This window comes from Myotis lucifugus, unplaced genomic scaffold, assembly GCF_000147115.1.
Source record: "Myotis lucifugus unplaced genomic scaffold, Myoluc2.0 scaffold_68, whole genome shotgun sequence".
NCBI classification, from domain to species: Eukaryota; Metazoa; Chordata; class Mammalia; order Chiroptera; family Vespertilionidae; genus Myotis; species Myotis lucifugus.
In genome coordinates this window covers 4,678,509-4,702,841 of record NW_005871116.1, presented here as the reverse complement: position 1 = coordinate 4,702,841, position 24,333 = coordinate 4,678,509, and the positions used below count along the sequence as shown (strand labels likewise).

The window sequence follows — 24,333 nt, the reverse complement described above, 5'->3', positions numbered from 1 at the left end:
AATCAATAAAAAATAATAATAATAACAACTCTAACATTAAAAACTTAAGTATAGCCCTAGCTGGTTTGGCTCTGTGGATAGAGCGTTGGTCCACAGACTGAAGGGTCCCGGGTTCGATTTCAGTCAAGGGCATGTACCTTGGTTGCAGGTCCCCCGGCAACCAATTGATGTGTCTCTCACATTGATGTCTCTCTCTGTCTCTCCCTTCCACTCTCTCTAAAAATCAATGGAAAAATATCCTTGGGTGAGGATTAACAAAAAACAAACAAACAAACAAAAAACAAACTTAAGTATACATTTTAAGCTGAAATCATGAGGTTAATGTATCAGATCCTCTATGATTAAGCCAGATTATCTTACCTATTACAAATATTTAAAATAATGAAACATACACAGATCGCTATTAAAGTTAATGAAAAATAATTTTATTGGTTGATAGTTCATTATTTCTATATATAAGGGTCAAATGAGAGAGTTTTATCATCTAAGCAAATTGGGGCTGTTACCACAAGCAAATTGATTATCCTAAACAAATAGGGTTATCTGGTTAGTGCCTGATATTAAAACAAAAATTTTGACCAAGACACCCCTGGAGCAGACAACATCTAAGGCAATTTTATTTGCAACACTGAGGCAACCAGAGCCCTAGTTTATGATCTCTTTGCAACTGGAGACTCCAACCTCATTCTTCCCCAAGTGGGGCTGCCTCATAAACCCATTCCCTGGATTCAGGTTATCTATTACCTAAAACTCAAGGCTGGATTCAATTTATTTACTGCTTTATACTATTCTTGATTCTTTTCACATTTTCCCTCTTTCTTAGGGACACAATTCTTACAGTTTAATGATAACAATTAGGCTGTGCATATCTCCCTTTCCATGTCATGCTAATAGTAGTGGTCTCTTACCATCACTGCCACACTTCTTTAGGTTACTATTCTGTGATCAGAATGGCCTGGGTAAAGGATACATTTCATAGGTCTCTGGAGCAGGCACTTTAATGCTTCCCTCCCCTCTTGGGCCCTGCTCTGGAGTAGGATGCCCTAGCCTGTGAAGCACTGGCTCCTGATGACTTGGATTGAGTAGGTCTGGGCTGAGAAGGCCTAGGTTGGGAGGGCTTAGGCTGAGCAGGTTTGGATGAAGAGCTTCTGGCTGGGGAGGGCTGGGGGTGAGTGGGTTTGGATGAAGAGCTTCTGGCTGGGGAGGGTTGGGGGTGAGTGGGTTTGGATGAAGAGCTTCTAGCTGGGGTGGGCTGGGGATGAGTGGGTTTGGTTGAAGAGCTTCTAGCTGGGGTGGGCTGGGGATGAGTGGGTTTGGATGAAGAGCATCTAGCTTGGGTGGGCTGGGGATGTGCGGGTTTTGTTTGGGTAGGTTTGGGTTGAGACGCCATGGGTTGGAAGGGTTTGGGCTGGGAATGTTTGCTCTGGGATGGTGTGGGCTGACGGAACAGAGAGTTGGGTACAAATCTGTTGTTGGACATTGGATGGGATCCCATTTGGCCAGCTGGATTTGAAGGCCCACCTGGTGTCTTTAGCTTGAATCCCTGCTGAAAAGCGGGTCTTAGGGGTCTGTGTATGACTCCTGCCGGCTGAAAGTTTCGAGGGTGAGGAGTCACCGTGTGGGATGATGTTCTCGCCAGTTTTTCAGTTGCCTCAGGTGGCTGTGTTCCCCGGGTGTGGGCTTGCCTAGGCGGTGGCTTCCCAACTGGTCCTGCTGGCTGTGAGTGGAAGTGACCTACTAGGGAGACCACCATGGCAGACCTTGCACAAGCTCCCGTTGTCTGTGGTCGGCCAAGCCAGGTCTTCACATGCCGCCAAATGGGCCTTGGTGGTCTCCCAAATGGTCCATCCATGTGACGTCCCCGAGCAGGTCTCGGAAATTTCATAAAACTTTCAACTGAACAAAATCTCTGGGGTTGGAAGTACTGAACCCCAAAACTTCTACCTTGACCATGGAACCTTGAATTATGAAAGGGTGGAGGACGGAACCACTTAGACTTCTGCTCTGACCCAAGGTGGAAGCCCGTAACCCGAGGGGCTTTCACAGGAGCACGGTTAAAGTGGCCTCCAATTCCGACTGGGAACGGACAGAGGTTTTGCACGTAAGGCATGAATACTGGGGTGAGGTGGAAATTCTGAAGAGCCTGGGTGACCTCGCCTTCAGCTCCAGGCTCTTTCACAGGCATCTCAGCGGGGCGTTCAGATGAGCTTTCTGGCTGACTGTGTCTTTGTGGCCTCTCATCTTCAACTGTTCCAGCCAAGTGTTCACCAGGGGAAACTTGAATTCCTTGAACGTCCTCAAAGTCTTGGTCTACCTGGATCCCCAACTCCCTGGCCAGGGAGGCCATGTCCTCCACAGACACACGTCTGAGTGATGAGGACATCACTTCTTGGAGGGCAGCTCGGAGGCCCTTCAAGTTCCTCCCTTTCTCCCCAGCTTCCTCCTCCTCCCAGAACAGTAGCTGGGATGGCTTCAAGTTCAGAATCCTCTGGAAAATCTGAGCCTCTTCACTCTCCCTGGCCTGGGGACTGAGGATAAAGTAGCATCTTTCAATGGCATCTTCTCCTAAAAACATGAGCAGGTCCCATTCCTTTTCACCGAGGCAGTCCGTGAAGAAAAACACAGCTGAGGAAACTTCCATCAAGAAACCAAATTGTGTCCAAAAACTTTCTAGATCTCCATGAAGGTTGGCCACAGCAACAGGCTCTTGGCAAAAGGCAGGGTTTCCCCTTAGACCGTCGCTATCCGGACAGCACCACGCTATTTCCACCAGGCCGTCCGAGATCTGCCGGGGAAGCACCGGAACGGGCAAATCGTGATGGAGGAAGACTTTGTGTGGTTTGGGTTGGGCAGGGCTGAGCAGCGTGTTGAGGATTCTGGACTTGGAGAAGCTACAGTCTCCTAGACGCACAAAAGAGATGACGGGCATCTTTGCGAGAGTCAGAGACCTTTCGGTTTCCCCCGCCGGCCCTCCTGAACACGCTGCCGGCTGCTCCTTCACAAGGCCTGTCATGGCCCCCAGCATTAAGATGCTTTTGTTGTTCTCCGCATCCGGCAGGAGCAGAGGAAGAGCAAACCGGCACCGATACATGCTTGCCATGACTGCGCACTGCAGGGAGCTGTCGGCACACAGCAGAGAGGCACAGAGCACATCCAGGGGATGCAGGGCCGGTGTGTCCCTCATTTCCAGATGCTCTACTCCGCTTGGCGACTCCCCTTGGCTCTCCTCACGCCGAACCTCGTGTCGAAGGATTGAATCCCTAGCCGTCACATCCAGGGCTTGAACTTTCATCAGGAAATTCCAGGCCAGGTCTCCCGGCGCCTCGGGTGTCCACTTACATCCTCGATCTAAGGAGAACTGTTTAACAACATCCGGCAGAAGCTTTCTGCTCCTATCCAAGTTCAAACAGGACAGGACATCTTTAAACACCTTTTTTCTTTCTGCGGGAAAGAAGACACTGCGTGAATGTCACTTTCAAATTTAAAGTCCCTCACTGACTTTTAAAACTAAGTAATTGCCGTTTTCACTGTAAAAAGATGAAACGACTGCCAATTTTCTTTCCTTCTAAGAGACGACCCTATGTTTGCTTCCCACCCTTTTCCTATGCAAGTCCCAGAAGCCTGCATGGATATATAGAAATACATAGTTTGGTTTAATGGATGCTAGTTTATTTGTACATAAATGATAAGGTACTAAACAAATGATTCTTCAACCTGTTTTCATTTAATGGTATTACTTACTAATTCTCCCCAGTCAGTATTTACAGAGATCTACTTAATTCATTTTAGCTAATCCATTGTATTTCATGGTCTGGAAATTTTTTGGCTAATGTTTATAGGCAGAAAATTAAAACCTTGTTAATGTTTCATTATACACATGTAGGAGGAATTCTCTGATATTGATTCCTTTCCCAAGTGCATCTCTTGCTAAAGTTTGGAGAAAAGGAAGAGGTCATTGCCATTTAGCTTTTCTCCAAATGTCCATGTTGCACCTAATTTCTCCTGGTCTCCCATTTCCTAATGTACCTTCTAGCTACTTCTTAGGAATAGAGAGAGAATAGAGAGATAGTGCTTAGTAGAGAAAGAAGATCTGACAGCATTTATTGCTCCTGATGAATGGCAAATTAGCATAAACTTCTTGAATCTGGTACAAAAAAACCAAAAAAACAAAAACATTAGAATAAACAATAGAAGTGAGAGAAAAGTATACATTTTAAGAATTAACAAAAGTAACTCTAAAAAATCCTTGGGTTGCCTGAAAGTTGCCAAAGATTTCCAGCAAGCCAGCAAAGCTAGAAACAGGTTTTCTCTGCAGTCTTTAGAAGGAACCAACGCTGTAGACACCTTGATTTCAGACTTCTAGCCTCCAAACTGTTGAGACAATACATTTCTGTTGTTTATTGTCTAAGCTACCCAATTTGTGGTACCCCCTGAGGGCAGCCCTGGCAGGCGGATACCGGGCGTGGTGAGGAGGAAAGAACTCTTTCCCAACCCAGAACTGGATTCGAAATCCCCCAGGATTTGGATGGAATGGGAGATGGTAGTCATCTTTCCTTTCTCTACTCAGAACTTGGTGATGTTTATTTTCTTAGGCAAGATCTCCCCAAATAAAGCATTTGTCATATTTTGAAATTTCAAAAAGCTGTGGCACATTTACACAATGTAATAGTTCTCAGCCATAAAAAAGGAGGAAATCTTACCTTTTGTGGTTGGACCCAGAGAGCGTTATACTAAGTGAAATAAGCCAGTCAGCGAAAGACAAATACCATATGATTTCACTTATATGTGGAATCTAATGAACAAACTGACAAACAAAATAGAAACAGACTCATAGAAGAGAATAGACTGACAGCTATCAGAGGGCATGGGGTAGGGAGACAGGGTGAAAAAGGTAAAGGGACTAAGGGAGGGGGGAATAAACCTCATAGACACAGATAACAGCATGGTGATTACCAGAGGGAAAGAGGGGTGGGGAGCTAGGAGAGGGCATAGGGGGGATACATGGTGACAGAAGGAAACTTGACTTGGGGTGGTGAACACACTACAATATACAGATGCTATAGAATTGTACACCTGACATTTATATAGTTTTATTAAACAGTGTCACTCCAATAAATTCAATAAAAATAAATATTTTTTTAAAAAGAAAAAAATATTCTAATTGAAAATGCCAGTATAGTTTCCCAAGATGGCAATATACGGACTGGATCAAGCCAAGTAACAGTATTTTGCGATTTTATCCATTCATCATAAACTCCTCTCCTGCTTTCACTTCAATAATTAGGCCCATAAGCACCATAGCCCAGCGGTTCTCAACCTGTGGGTCTCGACCCCTTTGGCGGTCGAACGACCCTTTCACAGGGGTCGCCTAAGACTATCCTGCATATCAGATATTTACATTACGATTCATAACAGTAGCAAAATTACAGTTATGAAGTAGCAATGAAAATAATTTTATGGTTGGGGTCACAACATGAGGAACAGTATTTAAAGGGCCAGAAGGTTGAGAACCACTGCCATAGCCCATTGGTTACAAAGCCCTAAAATAACTAAAGAGACTTAATTTAAGGAATAGAAGATAACACCTAAAATGGGTGTGTAGCAGCCCTAGTCGGTCTGGCTCAGTGGATAGAGCGTCAACCTACGGATTGAAGGGTTCCAGGTTCAATTCTGGTCAAGGGCACATGCCCAGATTGTGGGCTCGATCCCCAGTAGGGGGCATGCAGGAGGCAGCAGATCAGTGATTTTCTCTCATCATTGATGTTTCTCTCTCTCTCTCCCTCTCCCTCTCTGCAATCAATAAAAAATATATTTAAAACAATAAAAAATAAATACAATAAAATGAGTGTCTAGCAAGTCTCATATGTGTGACAGAGGTGACAGCAGAAACCTACACCTGCACTCCACATTCACTTTGGCTTATCCTGTCCAGCGTTTCCTAGGTGCTGGGTCTCCCTCCCTGTCAACGCCACCTCTGAGGACAGTCCAGGCTAGAGAGGCACAAGGAATTTCTGAGAGGCTGTTCTTCGGCTGACGTCCGGTGCCCTCCCTCATCCTGTCTCTCCATTATGTGACGGCAACCTAAAAATATGCTGTTGCCTAACGATCACGTGTCATTTCATACCTTCCATACTTTCCTCCTCCTCTTCCTCCAGCGGCATGCCGGGTTCTGAATCACCATAACTCTCCTCGTCACCAGAGAACTCTGCGGTTTCTGAATACACAGGGTCCTCTTCCCCACCATAGACAAGGTACTCTGGGTCGTCATGATCTTCTCCTTCCACGGTGCTTTCTGCATCTTCAGAGAATACAGCCGACTCTAGATATTCCTCTTCTCCTAAGTATAAAGAATCATCGGGCTCATCGAACCTCTGTTGGTCCTGTGAATAGTCAGTAGTTCCTGAAACTTCAGACTCAACATTCTCTGCTGAATGCGGCATCGTGGTGGTTGGCGGGTCGTATGCCTTCTCGTTTTCCCGTGAGGACCACGCCATCTCGCCATCACAACTGTCCTTGTCCCTGAACATCTCAGAGGTTTCCACATCCAAGTGCTCTTTCTCTTTGAAGGACACGGTGATCTCAGAACTCTCAGGCTGTTTCTTTCCCGGGGAAAATGGATCTTCCGAATTCTTGCTTACCCCTGTAGATTGAGGAGATTCTGTATGTTCATGTTTTAAAGATTCTGAAAAGAACAAAGAAAGTTATGGGGTTTTTCACTTTGTTTTCCAAATTAACAAAAAGAAGTTTTCTATTTACTTGTGTTTCCGAGACCTCGAAGCATTCTCTCTCTTCTTTATGTCACTGGAGGATAGGAATACCTACCCCTTCCAACACAGATGGCAATAAGTCAACCATCAGAACCTGCTTTTCCCACTGGAAAAAGATCAGAACGCACTCCAGCCTTGCTCAAAATTCCAAGTCTTTCACAGCAAACTCAAGTGTCAAACGAACAGAACAAAATGTGAATCTTATGAACAGCGCTAACTTGTGGATTTACTGTGACCCCAAACCAGCTCCGAACTCCTAGGGCCGTTGGTAATGAAGTCTGATCCTAATAATTTCTAGTCAGGAAGCAAAGAGCTCTAAATTGGAATAGTAAATCCTAGAAATAAATAGTAAGACCCATTTCTTTAAGCGAATGGGTCTTGTCCCACATTAGGGGCCATTAACATAAACCTTTTACCTGAGATTGCATCTCTGTAACACCTCTTAAAGTAATCTTCAATAGCCTTAGGTTCCCAAAAAGGAGCTACACTAGCCCCTGGCGGTAACCTACAAAATTGCTAACCAATCCATTCTGGAAGGATTGCTCCCTCGTTTGCCTGATTATCTCTGCACATTGGAAAATTAGGATTGGAACTACTTCAGAGGGTTCCCCAGAAAAGGAAGTGACTGATCCACCACGCAAGGGGATTATTTTCCAAATGGTTACCCGAGGCTGTGGTTTGGGGATTGCTTATATTCAGGAATTCACTTACTAGACAAAGAAATCCCTGATATGACCCCTGTCGTCTCTTTCCAGCTGTAAATATTTGGGGATGTCTATCATAATAATGAGGAGTCTATACCGGCACTAAAACCACTGCTAATTTTGGACACAGTTTAAAGAAAAAATTATCAATCCCCTAAACTGATAAAATACATTATTCCCTGCTTTTTAACTGCTGGCCACTTCCTCTTTATCATATTTCAATGAAAAATTATCTCTGGGAGAAAGACAAATAAAAATAAAAGATGATCAGTTTCTTTTTTTCTTTTCTTTTTCCAGGAAATTTGCCTCATTTCTTTCATTCCCCTACTCCCTCACCACCACCAAAGAAAAAGTGTAGAAATTCAACTTACCGTGCCTTAAGCCCCAAGTGGTCGCTGACTCTGGAAAAGTACTAAATAAACATTTGAGGAAATGCTGACAACTGTCTTCTCCCTTTTTCTGCACCAAGATCAACAGCTTCCGACTTTTCTTCAAAGGGTCTGGGATGTCCTCCAGCGCCTCATACTCGTCCTCAGAAATCAGCCTCCGAGAGGTTAGTGAATCTAGGATCGAGTCCAGGTCTTGCTGGAGGATTTCCAGCAACTTCTTTCGCTCTCTTTCTATAATCTCGGAGGGAGCACTCCCGGTGGCCATAGCTCTAGCTTTCTCTAGAGCAGGAACTGGATTACCAAACCCGTCCAATGGATTAACAAATGGAGGCGGGTCCCAGCAGCAAATTGTTGCCACATGCTACAGAGGAAGGTCCGCTCCCGAGGGCGGCAGAGGAGCTGCCTCAGAGGAGGTTGGCGAGGTTGTCACTAAACCTGCTCCTGCCAAAGAGGAAACCGAGCCAAAAAAGTGGCAGGAAAGGCTGATCTGCAGACAAGGAAGTGCAAACAAAGGGCAAAGCAACGCAGAGGGAAAGCAGGCTGAATTGGCTAACCACTATCTCACTGCAGGAAACAGAGAAACCAAATGGGTGAGTAGAGTCCAGCCTCGGAGGAAGCAGGAGAGAAGGAAGACAAGTCTGATTAATACTGATACGGAAATTCTGGACTGGAATACACAGGGTTCCCCCGGGCAGGATGGCTTCCCAGGGCTCTTCGCCCTTCAGAGTCCACGTGCAGGTGGCAGCCAATCACTGATTCTCTCTCATCATAGATGTTTATCTCTCTCCCCTTCTCCCTTCCTCTCTCTGAAATCAATAAACATGTTTTTAAAAATATTTTTTAAAGGATCAAATTGAAATGTCTGTGTACTTATCCTCAGAACAAGCAATAAAATTCTCAGAAGAAAAATGATTTTTAAAAAAAAATATATTTCTTTATTGGTTTCAGAGAGGAAGGGAGAAGGAGAGAGAGATAGAAACATCAATGATGAGAGAGAATCACTGATCGGCTGCCTCCTGCACACCCCCACTGGGGATTGAGCCCGCAACCCAGGCATTTTTAAAAATATTTTTTAAAGGATCAAATTGAAATGTCTGTGTACTTATCCTCAGAACAAGCAATAAAATCTCAAGAAAGAAAAATGATTTTTTAAAAAGGGAAAGATTAATTCTATTTGGCAAAGATTAAATATGTCAACGCTGCCTACTGTTGGAGGAGCAGATACAAACAAGGCAAGGCAGTGGGAGAATCCAGCCCCGAGCACTCCCAGCCCCTGCCTTCCGGTGGGTTATTTATCTGCTCTTTCGATCACTTGACTCAGTCTCAGCATGACCAGGCCCCAGGGTCAAATCCTCTGAGAAGTCTCTCTCTCTCTTTTTAAAAAAATATATATTTTTACTAATTTCAGAGAGGAGTTGTTTCAGACCAATGCCCCAAAAATGTATGTACAATGTCTGCATTACAAAACTTTTTATAACAGAAAATTAAGAATAACCAAAATTTATCAAAATAATCAAAATTTCCATAAATTGTGGAATACATGTTGATACATTAACAATGAAACACCAAAAAGTGGTTAAAAAGATTAAGTAAATCTGTACATATTGACAAGTAGTGATACCCAGGATATATTGTTACAGAAAACAAGGTATAGATCCCATTTTTGCTTAAAAATTAATGTGTATAGTGTACATATGTGTATATAGAGATTTAAAAGAACACAGCTACAAAGATACCCAATTGTAACACTGGTGTGTGATTACAGAGGGGGTCAAACTTTCTACTTTAAAAATTACTATATATTATTTTTTTGTTTGTTTTTATTAGCAGACTTCGATTTTTAAAAACAATTTAGTTGGGGCCTGGCGGGTTTGGCTCAGTGGATAGAGCGTCAGCCTTCAGACTCAGGGGGCCCGGGTTCGATTCCGGTTAAGGGCGTGTGCCTTGGTTGCGGGCACATCCCCAGTGGGGAGTGTGCAGGAGGCAACTGATAGGTTTCTCTCATCGATGTTTCTGGCTTTCTATCCCTCTCCCTTCTTCTCTGTAAAAAATCAATAAAATATATTTAAAAACAAACAAACAATTTAGTTGGTCTTTATTTACAGTGATGCAGTTCATAAGAACCTGAAAACCTCACACGGTTATCTGATCCTAAATTCCTAACTAGGCAGGTCAAGGTGGGTGGTCACGCCCAAGCATGTAACTTTTTAGTAAAATGTTTCTCTTTGCTTTTTTCCCCAGCACCTAGAAAAGAGCCTGGTCGTGATGTTAACATAAAAACATTCAAACCTGTACGTAATTTTTGTGAGTTTATTTGAGCCAAACTGTCGATAATTGCCAGGAAGCAGATTCTCAATGGATTGGGATAATGCTCTGGAGAATGGCAGTTATTCACCTTGTTGTATACACTACAATCCAAAGAGGAGACATAAGGAGGTTACTTGAAATCCACTGGTGATAGATTACGGAGGCGGAAGAAAGCAAAGGCGGGAAGGAGGGGAGAAATTCTGGGGTGGGATAAAAAGTGAAACGATAGCCCTAGCTGGCTTGGCTCAGTGAATAGAACGTCGGCCTGCTGGCCTGCTGGACTGAAGGGTCCTGGGTTCGATTCCAGCCAAGGGCACATGCCCAGGTTTTGGGCTCACCCCCAGTATGGGGTGTGCAGGAGGCAGCTGATCAATGATTCTCATTATTGATGTTTCTATCTCTCTCGCTCCCCCTTCCTCCCTGAAATCAATAAAAGTATATTTTAAAAAATAAGTAAAATGATAGACACATACTTCTGGTACTCAGGTGAGTACTGGATAGTTAACAGTCACAATTAACAAGATAACAATAACAATGAAGGAATTCATGGTCTCTGTCCTGGCACCCAGGTGGATTTGGTTGTGCCCTGAGGGCTCAGGAAAAAGGGAAGCTACAAGTTACCCTGACATTTCATAGGTATATGTTATCTTAGCTGCAAAAAGACCAGAGGCTCAGCTACGGTAGAAATTGACCTTGTCAGGGAAAATACTGGCCTAGGACATGACTACCCACCATAACTGCTTTTAGTTAAAGTTTTCATTTCAAACCACCCTTTGTGGTTACGTTAGGTCTTTGAGTTTGCAAGACCGCCATGCAGCCTTCCCTGATCTTGTCAGGTTAGCTTGTGGCCTCCCGCTCCCTGGTGATTAGGCTGAACCTGTGGGCACCCATCAACTGTTCACCCTCAAAATTAAACCTGATTCCTGGATTCATCTTGTTCTGCTAGCGGTCAGTCTCGCTTGCTGGTATTTCACATGGGACAGGTACGGGGTTCTTGGTTTGCTTTAGAAGGCACATTCTATGGTTATTTGGGATCGTTTTCCCCTGTGATTTTTAAATGTTTGGATCGTTTATACCGTTTTTTGCCAGGGTTGGGGCTTTGTTGGATAAAAGGTTACAACTGGATTCACGCTTATCGAGGTCTGGGAACCACCAAGTTAGAAACTATTTGGAAAGCGTTTCCTCAGTACGGACTTCCAGACCCAAAGCTGCTGACCCGGCTTCTTCACGCCTCCACGCGTGGCCCCCGCCCACGTGGCTCGGGGGCTGAGCCTCCACCTATGAGCCGGGAGGTCCTGGTTGGGTTCCCGGGGTGCGGGCTCGATCCCCAATGTGGGGTGCGCAGGAAGGAGCTGATCCATGATTCTCTCTTCATTGATGTTTCTATTTTCCTCCCCCTCTCCCTCTCTCTCTGTGAAATAAATAAAACATTTTTTTTCTTTAAAAAAAAAACAACCCAGGTATGATTCCTGGGCACAATGCAATTCGGAAACAAAATTGTGCCTCTAAACTACTAGTTATAAAACACACGATTTGCTTGGGTTTTCCGATTCTGAGCCTCGGTCCACGCAGCGACCTCAGCTCAGCGCCGGGGAGAGTGGGGAGCAACCTGGGGGACCCGGCTTCTCCGCGTCGGGGTCCCAGTCCAACCCGCGCCCCTTGCACACGCCCCGCGCGGATTCGCGGCGCGGGGACCCCCGCATGGCCAGCGTCACCCTCCAGCTTCCCCAGCAGCTCGGCCGGGAACCCGCGATGGGGTCACAACTCTGACAAATTCACGCGAAGGCCCAGGAGCAGGTCCAACAGCAGAAGCAGAGGGCGAAGCAGCAGCACCTAGAGCCCAGTCCTGGTCCCGCCCGCCTGACCAAATAGGGAGCTAAACTCCTATTGGCCCCGTCTCGCTCCGGAACCTCCTTTCCACCCAGCTCACCGCGGCGACGGACACTTGAGAACAGCGCACCGCGCCCTCCGGAAGTACTTCCCTGAGCGGAAGCTTCTCTGTGTGATATAGCGGAAGTGTCTTCTCTCCCGGCCTCTTTGGTCTCGGCGGCAGAAGCAAGATGGTGAGTTGGTTGCAAGGGCTGTTCTAATCGTCTTCCATCCTCGTCCCCCGCGCCTCGCTCCTCGCTCTCCGTGGGGGTCCTGGCAAGGTTCCCGATAAGGGCAGCGGGTGGACAGGAAAGGGACTCGCTGGGGCCCTCAAGACCCAGAAGAATGTCTCCTGACTGTACCTGGGGTGCTGAGCCTGTAGTCGTGGAACCGGAGCCGCTTTAGGTCCGTTGCTGCGATCCGAGCTTTGGGCTCCCGCACCGCCCTGCCCGCGGTGGGCACTGAAGGAAGCAGCAGCTTGGTTTGGAGTGTTGGGCGCTGTAAGCAAAGGAATTAGTTGGTGGCGGTGCCGGGCAGGCTGCCTAAGGTTCTGGGGTGAGGGTAGGTAGGAAAAACACACTTATTCCCCCCCCCCCCCTCAAATGTAGCAGATTTCAAAGCACAGCACCTCTTGCGGAAAGCTTGAGATGACGTGAAAGGCCGGTGGTGACATTTTTTTCCGGTTAAAGGTTTTTATTGATAGAGTCTTTGGTCCGGTTATTGCCTTTCCCCACCAGCCGAGACGTGTCGGGTAGTGGTTTCTGATCGAGCTTTTCAGGAAAGAACCAAACTCCCCCCGCGGCTCCAGCCCTTGGGACGGTCCCGTCTCCTCTAGTTTCCGGGCCCGAGGCGACCAGTGGCTGAGTTGTTTGCCCCTCCGTTTGCAGACGAAGGGGACGTCCTCGTTCGGCAAGCGCCGCAACAAGACGCACACGCTGTGCCGCCGCTGCGGCTCCAAGGCCTACCACCTGCAGAAGTCCACGTGCGGCAAGTGCGGCTACCCCGCCAAGCGCAAGAGGAAGTGTGAGTGCGGGGCCCGCGGCCCGCGGGCTGTTGGCGGGGGGCGCCGGGGCGGGGGGCGGCCTGGAGCTGGGCGAGGGTTAACGCCAATGACGAACCCGGGGGAGGCTCCGACCTGATGGGCCAGCGGGGCCGGCCCGGGGTCCGGGGGGAGCCCTGCAGGCGCCTGACCCGCGTCTGTGTTGCAGATAACTGGAGTGCCAAGGCCAAGCGACGGAACACCACCGGGACGGGTCGCATGCGGCACCTGAAAATCGTGTACCGCAGATTCAGGTACAGCTTCATGGGCGGTGTGAGCGTGGAGGGGGCCCGTCTCGTTCACGTAGGGGTGTGAAATAGGGGTGCTGTCCCGGGGAGTGGGGAGGGGGTGTTGGAAGGTCTTTCCTGCCACTGTCGCCCTCGGACCCATTACATCTAGGTTTTATTAATCTTCCAGTGAACTGTAGTATGAGTTGTAAACGTCAGGGCGTGATTTGAGCTACAGTCTCAAAATGTGATGGTATTTACCAGTCATAGCTACCTCTCCCATTCGTGCCTAAACTCGCCATGGCAGTGGGTGTGTGAATGAGGTCTGGGGTCCGGCCTGGGGTTTTGTGGCTTTGGGCACGTCCGCTGTAGAGAACTTGTCAGTTGCTATTGAGGTTGTACAGAGAGAAATCTTCAGTCTTGTTACTGAAAGTCAGGCTTTAAAAGTTCGTTAGAAATGCAGGGATTTTGGCCTCAGCCTAGAGACTCATCAGCTGCATCATAATGGTAGGTTTTTAAGCATTAACTGACCTAAGGTCTCAACTGAGCTGATCCCTTGCTGTGCGCAGCTGCCCTGTACAATGTAGGATTTTGGCAGAATCCTTGGCTTTTCTGCCCACTCCACTCCACATTTCCTAATTTCAAAAGACCAGGAAGCTGGGGCTTTGTAAGCAGTGTCCTTAGCTGTGTCTGTCCCTGTGCGGAGGTGATCGTTATTGTGCACAGTGGAGTGGACTTCTTGTCCAGTGGTCTGCTGGTGGCCCACAATGCAGGGCTTAAGAGCACGAACTGAACCAGACATGACCCTTTCTGTGCCTCAATCACAGTCTTCCTGGGGGGTAACAGCACTTGCCTTAGAGCAGGTGTGAATAGTGAATGAGTTAGAATGTGGAGCACTGTCCAGCAGTTTAGAAAACACCTGCATATCACATGCTCATTGTGCTTCCTTCGCTAAGGGAAGGTAGTTAAAACCTGCCTCAGCATAGGGATCCGTTTTCACAAGTACCTTGGGTCTCTTAACAGGTGGTGGGAAAATACTAGTCCAGTGCTCAGCACGACCTAGTGCAGTGATGGCGAACCTTTTGAGCTCGGCGTGTCAGCATTTTGAAAAACCCTAACTTAACTCTGGTGCCGAGTCACATATAGAAATTTTTTGATATTTGCAATCATAGTAAAACAAAGACTTATATTTTTGATATTTATTTTATATATTTAAATGCCATTTAACAAAGAAAAATCAACCAAAAAAATGAGTTCGCGTGTCACCTCTGACATGTGTGTCATAGGTTCGCCATCACAGACCTAGTACATTGTTGAGTTTACTTTTCACGTGCAGTTACCTATATGCCTGAAATAGATATCTGGAAGCAGAAGGATGCAAATAAACTGTTGGAGCTTATCAGTGATGCTGTACAAATAAATGTCTGAACATATGAATTCAATATTGATTTCAACATATAACTGAGATAAGCTCATTAAAATCTGTTTTAGCAAAAAATAAGATGTATGTGTGGCGTTGCTGAGGTAACAGTTCTTGTTTTTAACTTGGTGCAGGCATGGATTCCGTGAAGGAACAACTCCTAAACCCAAGAGGGCAGCTGTTGCCGCATCCAGTTCATCTTAAGGATTTCAGGGATTAGTCGCGCAATAAATCTCGATTTTCAAAAATATCTTGTGTGCTAAGGTATTTTTAATAGGCTTGTAGTGTTAACGAACTATATTTGGTGTGGGACAACTTACTATCAGATGTGCTTGTTCAGTGGTGGCTTGGGAGTAATAACTTTTGTGCTGGGTTGCGATGCTGCTTAAGAGGATGAGAGCCAAGTGGAATTCCAGGTTCCTTCAAGCAGACAACACTGGAAGATGTAAAGAATATAGTAAGCCCTAGCTGGATTGGCTCAGTGGATAGAGCGTGTGGACTGAAGGGTCCTGGGTTCAATTCCAGGTCAGGGCACATACAAATACATTTTTTTAAAAAGAATATAGTAAGGTCTGGCTGGCTTGTCACAGTGGTTGAGCATCGACCTGTGAACCAGGAGGTCACGGTTGGATTACTGATCAAGGCACATGGGTGGGTTTTGGGCAATAGTAAGAGGTAAAGTTATACAGTTTATGTGGCTTATGGATGTTTAACATGTTAAGAGTAAATTAAAGCATAAATTCCTTTTAGCAACATTCATTTGCTATAGAGCAGTGGTTCTCAACTTTGGCTGCACATTAGAATCACCTGGGAATCAAGGTTGAGAACCACTGCTATAGGGTAATGACTGGGGAGTGGTTGTCAATCCTATACAATAGGGCTTAGAGCAGTGATGGTGAAGCTTTTGAGCTCGGCGTGTCAGCATTCTGAAAAACCCTAACTTAACTCTGGTGCAGTGTCACATGTAGAAATTTTTTGATATTTGCAACCATAGTAAAACAAAGATATTTTTTATATTTAAATGCCATTTAACAGAAAAATCAACCAAAAAAATGAGTTTGTGTGTCACCTGACACGCGTGTCATAGGTTCACCATCACTGGCTTAAAGTACCAGTGAGATATAAAGGTTGGGGTCAAATGAATTTTTTAAATATGTTGTGGGTTTTTGGTTTGTTTGTTTTTAAAGAGTAAGGGAGAGGGGTAGAGAGATGGCAATATCCATGAGAGGAACATCATCGATCCACTGCCTCCTGCATGACCCTACTGGGGATTGAGCCTGCACCCTGGGCATGTTCCCTGACCAGGAATAGAACCAGCTACCTCTTGTTTACTAGGTCATTGCTCAACTGCTGAGCCACACCAGCCCGCCTAGGGGTCAAATGAATTCTATTTTAATTGATTCCAGTATCCAAAATGCTTTAACTCAATCCAGTACTTAACATTGTCAATGGGGTTTAAGTGAAAAACTAAAGCAACCAGCTAGGTGTGTGGAATTCGCCAGGGCCATATGCAAATGCAGTGGATTGAGTAGGAAAGGAATGCCAAGTATAAACTTAACTGTAGACTAAAGGCGATAGATTGATCCCTGGTAGAACTTTGTTAACCTTCAACTGTGGGTGATCAAGGGTTTTTCTGTGTTAAAGTGCTCTGGGATATTGTGCCATGCTTTCCCAGTTTGGTGGCTTATTGCCAGAGTTTGGAAATGAGACAACTTTGTTGGACTGCTGAGTGAGGACAGATTACACAGCACAAGTGTTGTTGGAACAGTCACCATAAAATAGTAAAGTGCTGAGCTGCTGTCTAACTTGTAGCTTCTCATTTTAGGGTAGCATCCTTAACCTGGCCTTCAATGGGTTCTTGCGATCTTCATTGCCTCACCAGCTTGGTCTTTACGGTGCTCTAGAATGCTTTCCCGAGATACTAATTACTGCCCTCGGCCTGCTTTTCCCTCAGCTTATATTCACTTGTATAGAAGCCCCTGCTGATGGGAATCTCCACTGGGCTGCCTCCCAATGTATGAAATAGTATTTTGGCTTGCTGAACTGAAATCTGACTCGCTCTCCAGACCTTTCTGAAATTTCAGTATTACTAATGGCTGATTACTGAGTGATGGAGGGCCCATTGAGATAGGTAGCACTCAGTATGGAGTAAATGATGGTAGTTCCCTGAGGCAAGAAAAGCCCTGTTCTGATAGTGTTAGACTTATATGGCTTTGCAAATAGATACCGAGCAAATGTAAAAAGTATTTGCTCTCCAAAATGTGTAGTGATTTGAACTCCTGAGTTATTATGTAGAGAAAATAAGTCCTTTAAGGGAAAGATCTTTAAAAAACTGATAAAACAGGGTATTGGAGAAAGGTCTAGCTTCCTCAAGTTGGGGCAGGTGGTAGAAGTGACTGAGGAGGTAGCAAATATACCAAGTAACAAATGGTATTTCAGAAACAGCCACCTTGGGCAAACTGGAGGAAGAAAGAGTTGGCTGTATATGGTTCAGCCACCTCAATAGAGAAGGTGAAGTCAGCGAAAACTGATTATGGTCCCTGTGTCCCAGGGGAGCAGCCCTCAGAAGTAAGCAGCTTCTCCAGGGAGGACAGGCGGGAAGCAGGAGGCCTCAGAGGGAAGTGCTGTCCAATTAGGGATGGCTCTGGAGAGTTTTGGGAACAGCTCAAGGAGGCGCAGCATGGCACAGTGCTTTTAGTGCTGCAAGGGACTCCCGGTGGTGGAAGCAAACTCCTTTCCTTTGGAGAGGAGACAGCTAAGGCACAGGGTATCTGTTAAAGGTGTACATTTGCTGGTACTAAAGATTTGGACAACAGTGAATGTTGTTGGAATGCATTCCTTTAATTAGGACCTTATGGTACAATGTAGAATTAGTTTCGTAGCAAATTTGTCTTCATAATAGAATCCTTACTCATCTATGGCCTGGACATGGAACCTTAGTGCTAATCATACCTTGCAATATAGAGAGGTCAAGATACCACTCAAATAATTTTATCACTGGATTAAATTTTTATGAGGTAATAGCAAGCCATTTTCCAGTCATATTGATCAGAGCAAATCTGTCCTTTCCTGATACCCTCCCTCAAAAAAAAAATCTATATGAGGACATATGGAATAAAGTCTTCAATAGTTTTACATTTTGAGAACAGTTTTAAATTTTGAATGAATTTTTTCATCAAAGAGACAACTCTTAGACTCTAAATAGATGAACTAATAGACTTAAAGGCAGCATCACATTCTGTCTCATGGTATTTATCATTGTCTTGAGTTTAGACCAGGCGTGGGGAAAGTCCGGCCCATTGGCTGTATAAGGCCTATGAAATCATTTGGTCTGGCCTTGTCCAGGCATTAGGGGCGGGGTGAGACTCAACCTGCATAAATCTGACCTGGCCAATACAAGTGTCTGTAAAATGTGCCAAACGAGCATTGTTTAACAAATACGTGAGCCACAAATGCAAACTGCTTATGTAGTTTTAAATATTCCAGTAGCCACATTTAAAAATGTAAAAAAGTGAAGCTAATTTTAATGTGCTATTTCAACAGTATTTCCAACATACCATTTACTGTGTAATCAGTATAAAGAAATTACTGAGATCTTTTACATTCTCTTTCATATCAAGTCTTCAATACACAGTGTATATTATACACTCAACACATCTCCATGCAAACTAGTCATATTTCAAATGCTCAGTAGCTATACGTGGCTAGTGGTTCCCCTTCTGGGTAGCACAAGCCTACACAGTAACAAGTTTATTTTGGGGTTGAGTGGTCATATGGTAAAGTCTTCATCACAAATAATGGTACATTCACTAGGAATATAGGTACAATCAAAACAAAAGTTACTAGCTTTTAGGTCAGTTATTAATTGAAACCCAGTGTTTTACCTATAAAATGGTATCTACCTCATAATGTTGATTGTGAAATGTTGCTCTGAGAACAAAATAAGATGGTGCATACAAAGTGCTCAGCATGGTTCCTGGCACTTGGTAAGAGTTTGATAAATGTTAGCAATTACTATCTTATATAATAAAAGCCTAATATGCAAATTGTCCCCTCGGGTGGTCATTCGACCAGTTCAACTGCTTGCTATGATGTGTGCTGACCACCCGGGGTGGCAGCAGAGGTGCTGCTGGCCTCAGTGTGCCCCGATGAGAGTGGGACCACCTCAGGATGGTGGAGCAGGTGAGCAGGCAGCGCCAGGTCAAAGCAGGTGTGAGCGTGGGCTCAATCGCCCCACAGATGGTGACCACCAGGGGGTGGGGCTGCTACCTGCCCCCTCTCTCCCCCCCCAGCTCCCAGACGTTGGGGGGTGGAGGGGGAAGATTGCCCCCCCCAGGCAGGATGGTGGAGCAGGTGAGGGTTGGCACCAGGCCAAGACAGGTGCCAGGCAGGACTGCAGGGGGGCAGGGGCCCGATCTCTGCAGGCCACCCCGAGGGATCCCACTGCACAAATTCGTGCACTGGGCCTCTAGTTACTATATAGATATCACTCCTCGATGAGGGGTATCATATTGATAATAGTCCAGATCTGAAACGACCCAATTACTAGGGGAAAATGGGAAACACCGAGCCAGCATTTCCAATTCTAAACATGTATCCCACACAAGCACTATAGCATGGGCGCAAACTTACATGCCAGTGGGCATTTGTTGTTGTATTTGTAGTACTAAATAGAAACAACTAAATCCCCTAAGTAGAGGTTGTATTAAATAAGTTACAGTACATCCTTACAATGGAATAGTAATAGATTTTTTAAAAAAAAACAAAACAAAAAAGAACAGGCCTTTGTATAAAGCTATAATATAGTTTAGTATTGGTATAAGAATAAGCAAAGCCCAGCCTGTGTGGCTCATTGGTTGAGTGTCAACCTATGAACCAAGAGGTCACAGTTCAATTATCGGTCAGGGTTCAATCCCCAGTAGGGGGCATACAGGAGGCAGCTGGTCAATGATTCTCATCATTGATGTTTCCATCTCTCCCTTTCCCTTCCTTTCTGAAATCTACACTAATAAAAGAGAAATATGTAAATTGGTCATCACTCTGCTATACACCAGCCAATCAGGATGAGTATGCAAATTAACCCAACAAAGATGGGTTAATTTGCATATGCAGGTGCAGAGCAAAGACTGAAGGCTCCTGCCCTAGCGAAAACTAAAGACGACTAAAGACTGAAGAGGCTTGGCTTCTCCGCTGCAGCTGGACCAAAGGCCTGGGTCCCGGGTGCCGGAGGAAAACCAGTGCTGGCAGCCAGGGGAAGGAAGGCCTATTGTGCGAATCTTCCTGTAACGGGCCTCTAGTAAAAAATAAGAATAGACATAAATCTGTGGGACATAAACGCATCCTGAAATAAACCCAAACACATATAATAGAGTGATTTTTAACAAAGATGCCAAGGTAATTCCATGGAGAAAGTCTTTTCAACAAACGGTCCTGACACAATTAGATAATTGTAGTGTGGGCGTGTGTGTAGGAGGGTAGTGGGTGGTGGTAGTGGGGACCCCCACACACCAATAAGCAATTCTCAGACATCAGCAGGGTGTCCTTTAATTCCAGTCAATTCCCACACTACCTGGAGACAGCATCGAACCCCACAGGTTCAGTCTACAAGATTGCCCTTACCCCCACATCACTTCAGAACCAGCTGCAAACCCACTAGTTATGACCCACTAGTTAAAAACAGAAGTTCTCACAATCCCCCTCCTGGGGGCTCTTTCCATGAACTTGATAGAGTGGCTCACAGAACTCAGACCAAGATTTAGGAGTCACCTACACTAGTTAACAAGGGACAGTTACCCACAAACTAATTTTAATCACTGTCATTTCCTAGGGAGATTCTAATATTAAATTGACTATCGATATTCTCTAAGTCAGGGGTCCTCAAACTTTTTAATCAGGGGGCCAGTTCACTGTCCCTCAGACTGTTGGAGGGCCGGACTATAGTTTAGTTTAAAAAAAACTATGAACAAATTCCTATGCACACTGCACATATCTTATTTTGAAGTAAAAAAAACAAATGTTTTCGGCGGGCCTCATGTGGCCCGTGGGCTGTAGTTTGAGGACCCCTGCTCTAAGTGTTCGGTCCTTGGAACCCTTAACTCTGCAAACCGGGGAAATGTCATCCATGATCATTGATCCACTTGTTTGGTGAGGATGCCCAATCTTTGGAGCAATAGACCTGTGTTACAGGCATATTCCTGGCTATCTTTACCTGAATGTCTCTTAGGTACCCCTTTTAGGGTATCTATCACAATCTAGCAAAGTGCCTAATACCTACCTAGTTATGTTTAATAAATACTGGGTATTAGTTAGCATGTAAGTACGGCTCAGCTAAGGGAATATTAGGCTGCATTAACAGCAGTGGAGTGCTCAGAATGTGTAGTTCTGGTCGCCATGTTTAGAGGTGGACATTGAGGAGGTGTAATGTCCACCGGTCAGTGTCAGGTGCACTAACACCGAGAGGTCCTTAGGAAGAGAAGTCTGCGTGCTCAGTTCCCTAGGAACCTCTGAGGGGCTACAGAGGAAGCAGCTGACAGTGCCTGCTGAGCCCCGAGGTCTCCGCCAGCATTGGGTCACTGGTATGTCTTCATCAGCGCTGACAATTTGCTTTGCTAGGGGCAGAGTTAAAACTGAAGCGTCTGGAAACGGTAGAAGCCACAGTCTACCTTATCTTTGTCTCTACACCAGAAGATGCTGAACATGAGTATTATCTATTCTGGGGGGAGAGGGGGTTCAGAGAACTGCCACCCGAGATTAGGAGCTCCTCCAGAGCAGGGAACATGACCCTCATTCCCTATCTATCCACAGTGTCTGTGGGCAGGTGTCAGATGCCTGAAGAAAAGAAGAGAGTGAAGGTTTGGGGAACAGATCAATGGGAGAATGAAAGGAAGGGAGAGTGGAAGAAAATGTGACAATTTTTTTAAAAAAAGGAATGAAGGAAAGAGAAAAGTAAATAAGGTTTATTACTTTCTTAGAAACTATAAATTGGATTCAGTTTTTAATGGGACAAAATAAAACAGCAGTAAAAGCTGCTTAGGCTAGACTGGGAGACTGGACAGGATGACTTCTAATCAATTCAATTATTTGATCTATGATTTTAGGTTTAATTTATCCAACAATGCTTTTGAGTGCATAGTGGCATTTAATAAATACTTATTAAATAGAATTATAGTCCAAAATAACGCCAAAGGGCCCAGCCAGTGTGGCTCAGTGGATTGATCACTGTCCCATGCCCTGAAAGGTTGCTGGTTCGATTCCCGGTCAGTGCACATGCCAGGATTTTGAATTTCAGGGCTCAACCCCAGCCAGGGGCATGCATCGATGTTCCATCCCTCTCTCCCTCTCCTCTCTCTCTAAAATAAATAAAAACATATTTTAAAATAACACCAAAGTGGAAGCAAACTGATGTTTCCACTAAAAATAAGTTTGTATTACTTTCCTTTCCCCCCTGTAATTTTGTAACATACTTTTAAAAAAATAATTCTTTATTGTTGAAAGTATTACATATGTCTCCCTTTCCCCTCTTACTTTCTTAATTGGGTCTTTATAGTTTCAAGAAGAGATTGGCAGTGGGTTTGCAAAATTCCGCTTCGGTTTGTTCCCTGGTAAGATGCTCTGTGGCTTAGTTGGCACTGTACACAGCTGAGGTAACTTGTGATTTTTTTTTTTCTTTTAAAGAAATAACAAACTTGCTGGGCTAAATTCTAGACATGATACACATTTAAAGTATTTTAAGATGCTATTTCGGGGGCGGGGAGATTAAAGTGTTTTTTGTTTGTTTGTTTTTTCTCTAAGAGAATCTAGAGAGCTCTTTTTACTTAGTGGAGATCCAAAAAGCTTTGAGCTGCAGAAACTCACAAGGCAAACCACGGAAGGTGAAGAAATCAGCAAAAATCACAACAGTAACCACTGCCCCGCCCCCCAATATCTCAGTAATCAAAGATTTCTCAACTTTTTGGCCCTTCGAAATAGGAGCAGTCCATAGTAAAGCGGGAACGGGTGATCTCTCCAAGGCTAGCTGTAACTGCTCTCTGCGTGTCCGATGTAATTCTAAGCTCCAAGGCTTTTGCTGCCCCCATCGCTACCTTGCTGGAAACAAAACAGTGCTCCGTGCATGCCACTTTGATTTCCTAAACAAGGAGCATAGAAAAATCAGGACAGGTTGGTAACTTTCACTGGAAGAAAAATAACATTTTTAGTCTTTTCCTTTCTAAATATTATTTTCATGAAGAGTCCAACTCTTTGTCCATTGACACTGGCCCAAATGCTATGACACTGCAAAACTGAGATCATATAAACAGTGTTGTTGTTTGTTTTTTTAAAAATATTTTTTATTTATTTTTTACAGAGAGGGAGGGAGAGGGATAGAGAGTTAGAAACATCGATGAGAGAGAAACATCAACCAGCTGCCTCCTGCACACTCCTCACTGGGGATGTGCCCGCAACCAAGGTACATGCCCTTGACCGGAATCGAACCTGGGACCCTTGAGTCCGCAGGCTGACGCTCTACCCACTGAGCCAAACTGGTCAGGGCCAGTGTTGTTGTTTTTTACACTTGATTTTGCCCAAGTTGGAGAAACATAATTGAGTAATAGACGCACTTACCTTTTTTTTTTTTTTTTTTTACAAATAAAGTGTATTTATAAAAAATGAGTATACTTTCTCTACTTCCCCTGTGATATGGCATGATCCCATTTGTATAGGAAATAGTCTACATCTTACTCTCTCCAAGTACAATAAATATTTGTCCATCCCTGTTCCGCTTCCTGTTGGGACCTCTGAAGAGGACAGTCACCACGCTGGTGGCCAGGATTTTGCACTCAGTGGTGCAGAGGCCCCCAGGCAGACTACGTGCTGTGACCAAAGGTGTGGAGTGTCTCTCCTGTCCAGATAGGACCTGTCATAAAGTTACCAAGTCAAGAATTCCAGAAAAAGTGTTTCACCCTTCACCTGCAGACCATGAAACATATGGTGGGATCCTCTAAACTGCATAGCGTGACCAGAATAAAAAGTACAAAAAGACGTCCATATTGGGGAAAAGATGTAATAAAGATGCTTGGATTAGAAAGAGTGCCTACTCCTCAATTCCCAGGAACAGCCCTCTGGTGAAGGCAACAGTGAAAGAGGTTACACATTAAGAATCAAGCCGCCAGGTGGTCGCAAGGAGCAGGTCACGGCTCACCTGCCCCCAGGAGCACTGGGGGGTGAGTGCAGGGGCATGTGGGCCCCCCGGACCAGGAAGCAATGCAGTCCTAACGCCACCGCTGTTTCAGACTAAAACGTGCACATCATTTCTAGTTAAAGATGGTGCGAAAGTGTTCTCACTAAAACAGCACATTTTAAATGCTAGTCATTTCTACTGACTGAAAACAAATTGTCGACTGATCTGATGCACGCAACCCTAAGTCTTGTTTTCCGTTCAGTGGAAGCCTACATTTGACGGATAATCTAAAACATGAATTCCTAGACCTCAGAACGTCGGGGTAATAAATACCCAGGCCTGGAACACAAATACAGCCCCTCATCCCCCCTCCCCACCTGGCCCTCCCGCAGAGCGGCTTGCAGGAGGGGATGTCTGGGAAGGGTCCGGGGGGAGGCCGACCCACACGCTGCTC

At 45.2% G+C, this 24,333-nt stretch overlaps 2 protein-coding genes and 1 non-coding gene across 4 annotated transcripts; 2 read left to right on the top strand and 1 right to left on the bottom strand.

Annotated features, from left to right (window-relative positions):
* Positions 1-403: 403 nt before the first annotated feature.
* CARD6 (caspase recruitment domain family member 6) lies at positions 404-8,642 on the bottom strand. Of its 2 annotated transcripts, none has more exons than XM_006090152.3 (3): positions 7,843-8,642; positions 6,125-6,640; positions 404-3,441 (listed from the first exon to the last, which is right to left on the bottom strand). In XM_006090152.3, the coding sequence occupies exons 1-3, from the start codon at positions 8,123-8,125 to the stop codon at positions 998-1,000; spliced, it is 3,243 nt and encodes a 1,080-aa protein (XP_006090214.1). In that variant the 5' UTR covers positions 8,126-8,642; the 3' UTR covers positions 404-997. The 2 variants fall into 2 exon arrangements, with proteins under 2 accessions (XP_006090214.1, XP_006090213.1); XM_006090151.3 differs by having other exon boundaries at positions 6,125-6,682; positions 7,843-8,641.
* A 3,450-nt stretch (positions 8,643-12,092) lies between these two features.
* Positions 12,093-14,972, top strand: RPL37 (ribosomal protein L37). The gene is made up of 4 exons (XM_006090150.3): positions 12,093-12,230; positions 12,924-13,059; positions 13,245-13,329; positions 14,857-14,972. Exons 1-4 carry the CDS (start codon positions 12,228-12,230, stop codon positions 14,924-14,926), a joined length of 294 nt encoding a protein of 97 aa, XP_006090212.1. The 5' UTR covers positions 12,093-12,227; the 3' UTR covers positions 14,927-14,972.
* Positions 14,696-14,775, top strand: LOC111826332. The gene has a single exon (XR_002829652.1). It is a non-coding gene; the product is annotated as a small nucleolar RNA SNORD72 (small nucleolar RNA).
* Positions 14,973-24,333: the final 9,361 nt, after the last annotated feature.

What these genes read in the sequence shown, in the direction of transcription:
- RPL37 (XM_006090150.3), top strand. An exon ending in CGCCAAGCGCAAGAGGAAGT is followed by an intron (nt 13,060 to 13,244) that starts GTGAGTGCGGGG and finishes TCTGTGTTGCAG; the next exon opens with ATAACTGGAGTGCCAAGGCC. An exon ending in ATCGTGTACCGCAGATTCAG is followed by an intron (nt 13,330 to 14,856) that starts GTACAGCTTCAT and finishes AACTTGGTGCAG; the next exon opens with GCATGGATTCCGTGAAGGAA.
- CARD6 (XM_006090151.3), bottom strand. Translation starts at nt 8,125, where the DNA reads ATGGCCACCGGGAGTGCTCCCTCCGAGATTATAGAAAGAGAGCGAAAG. An exon ending in CACTTGGGGCTTAAGGCACG is followed by an intron (nt 6,683 to 7,842) that starts GTAAGTTGAATT and finishes TGTTCTTTTCAG; the next exon opens with AATCTTTAAAACATGAACAT. An exon ending in GGAGGAGGAAAGTATGGAAG is followed by an intron (nt 3,442 to 6,124) that starts GTATGAAATGAC and finishes TCTTTCCCGCAG; the next exon opens with AAAGAAAAAAGGTGTTTAAA.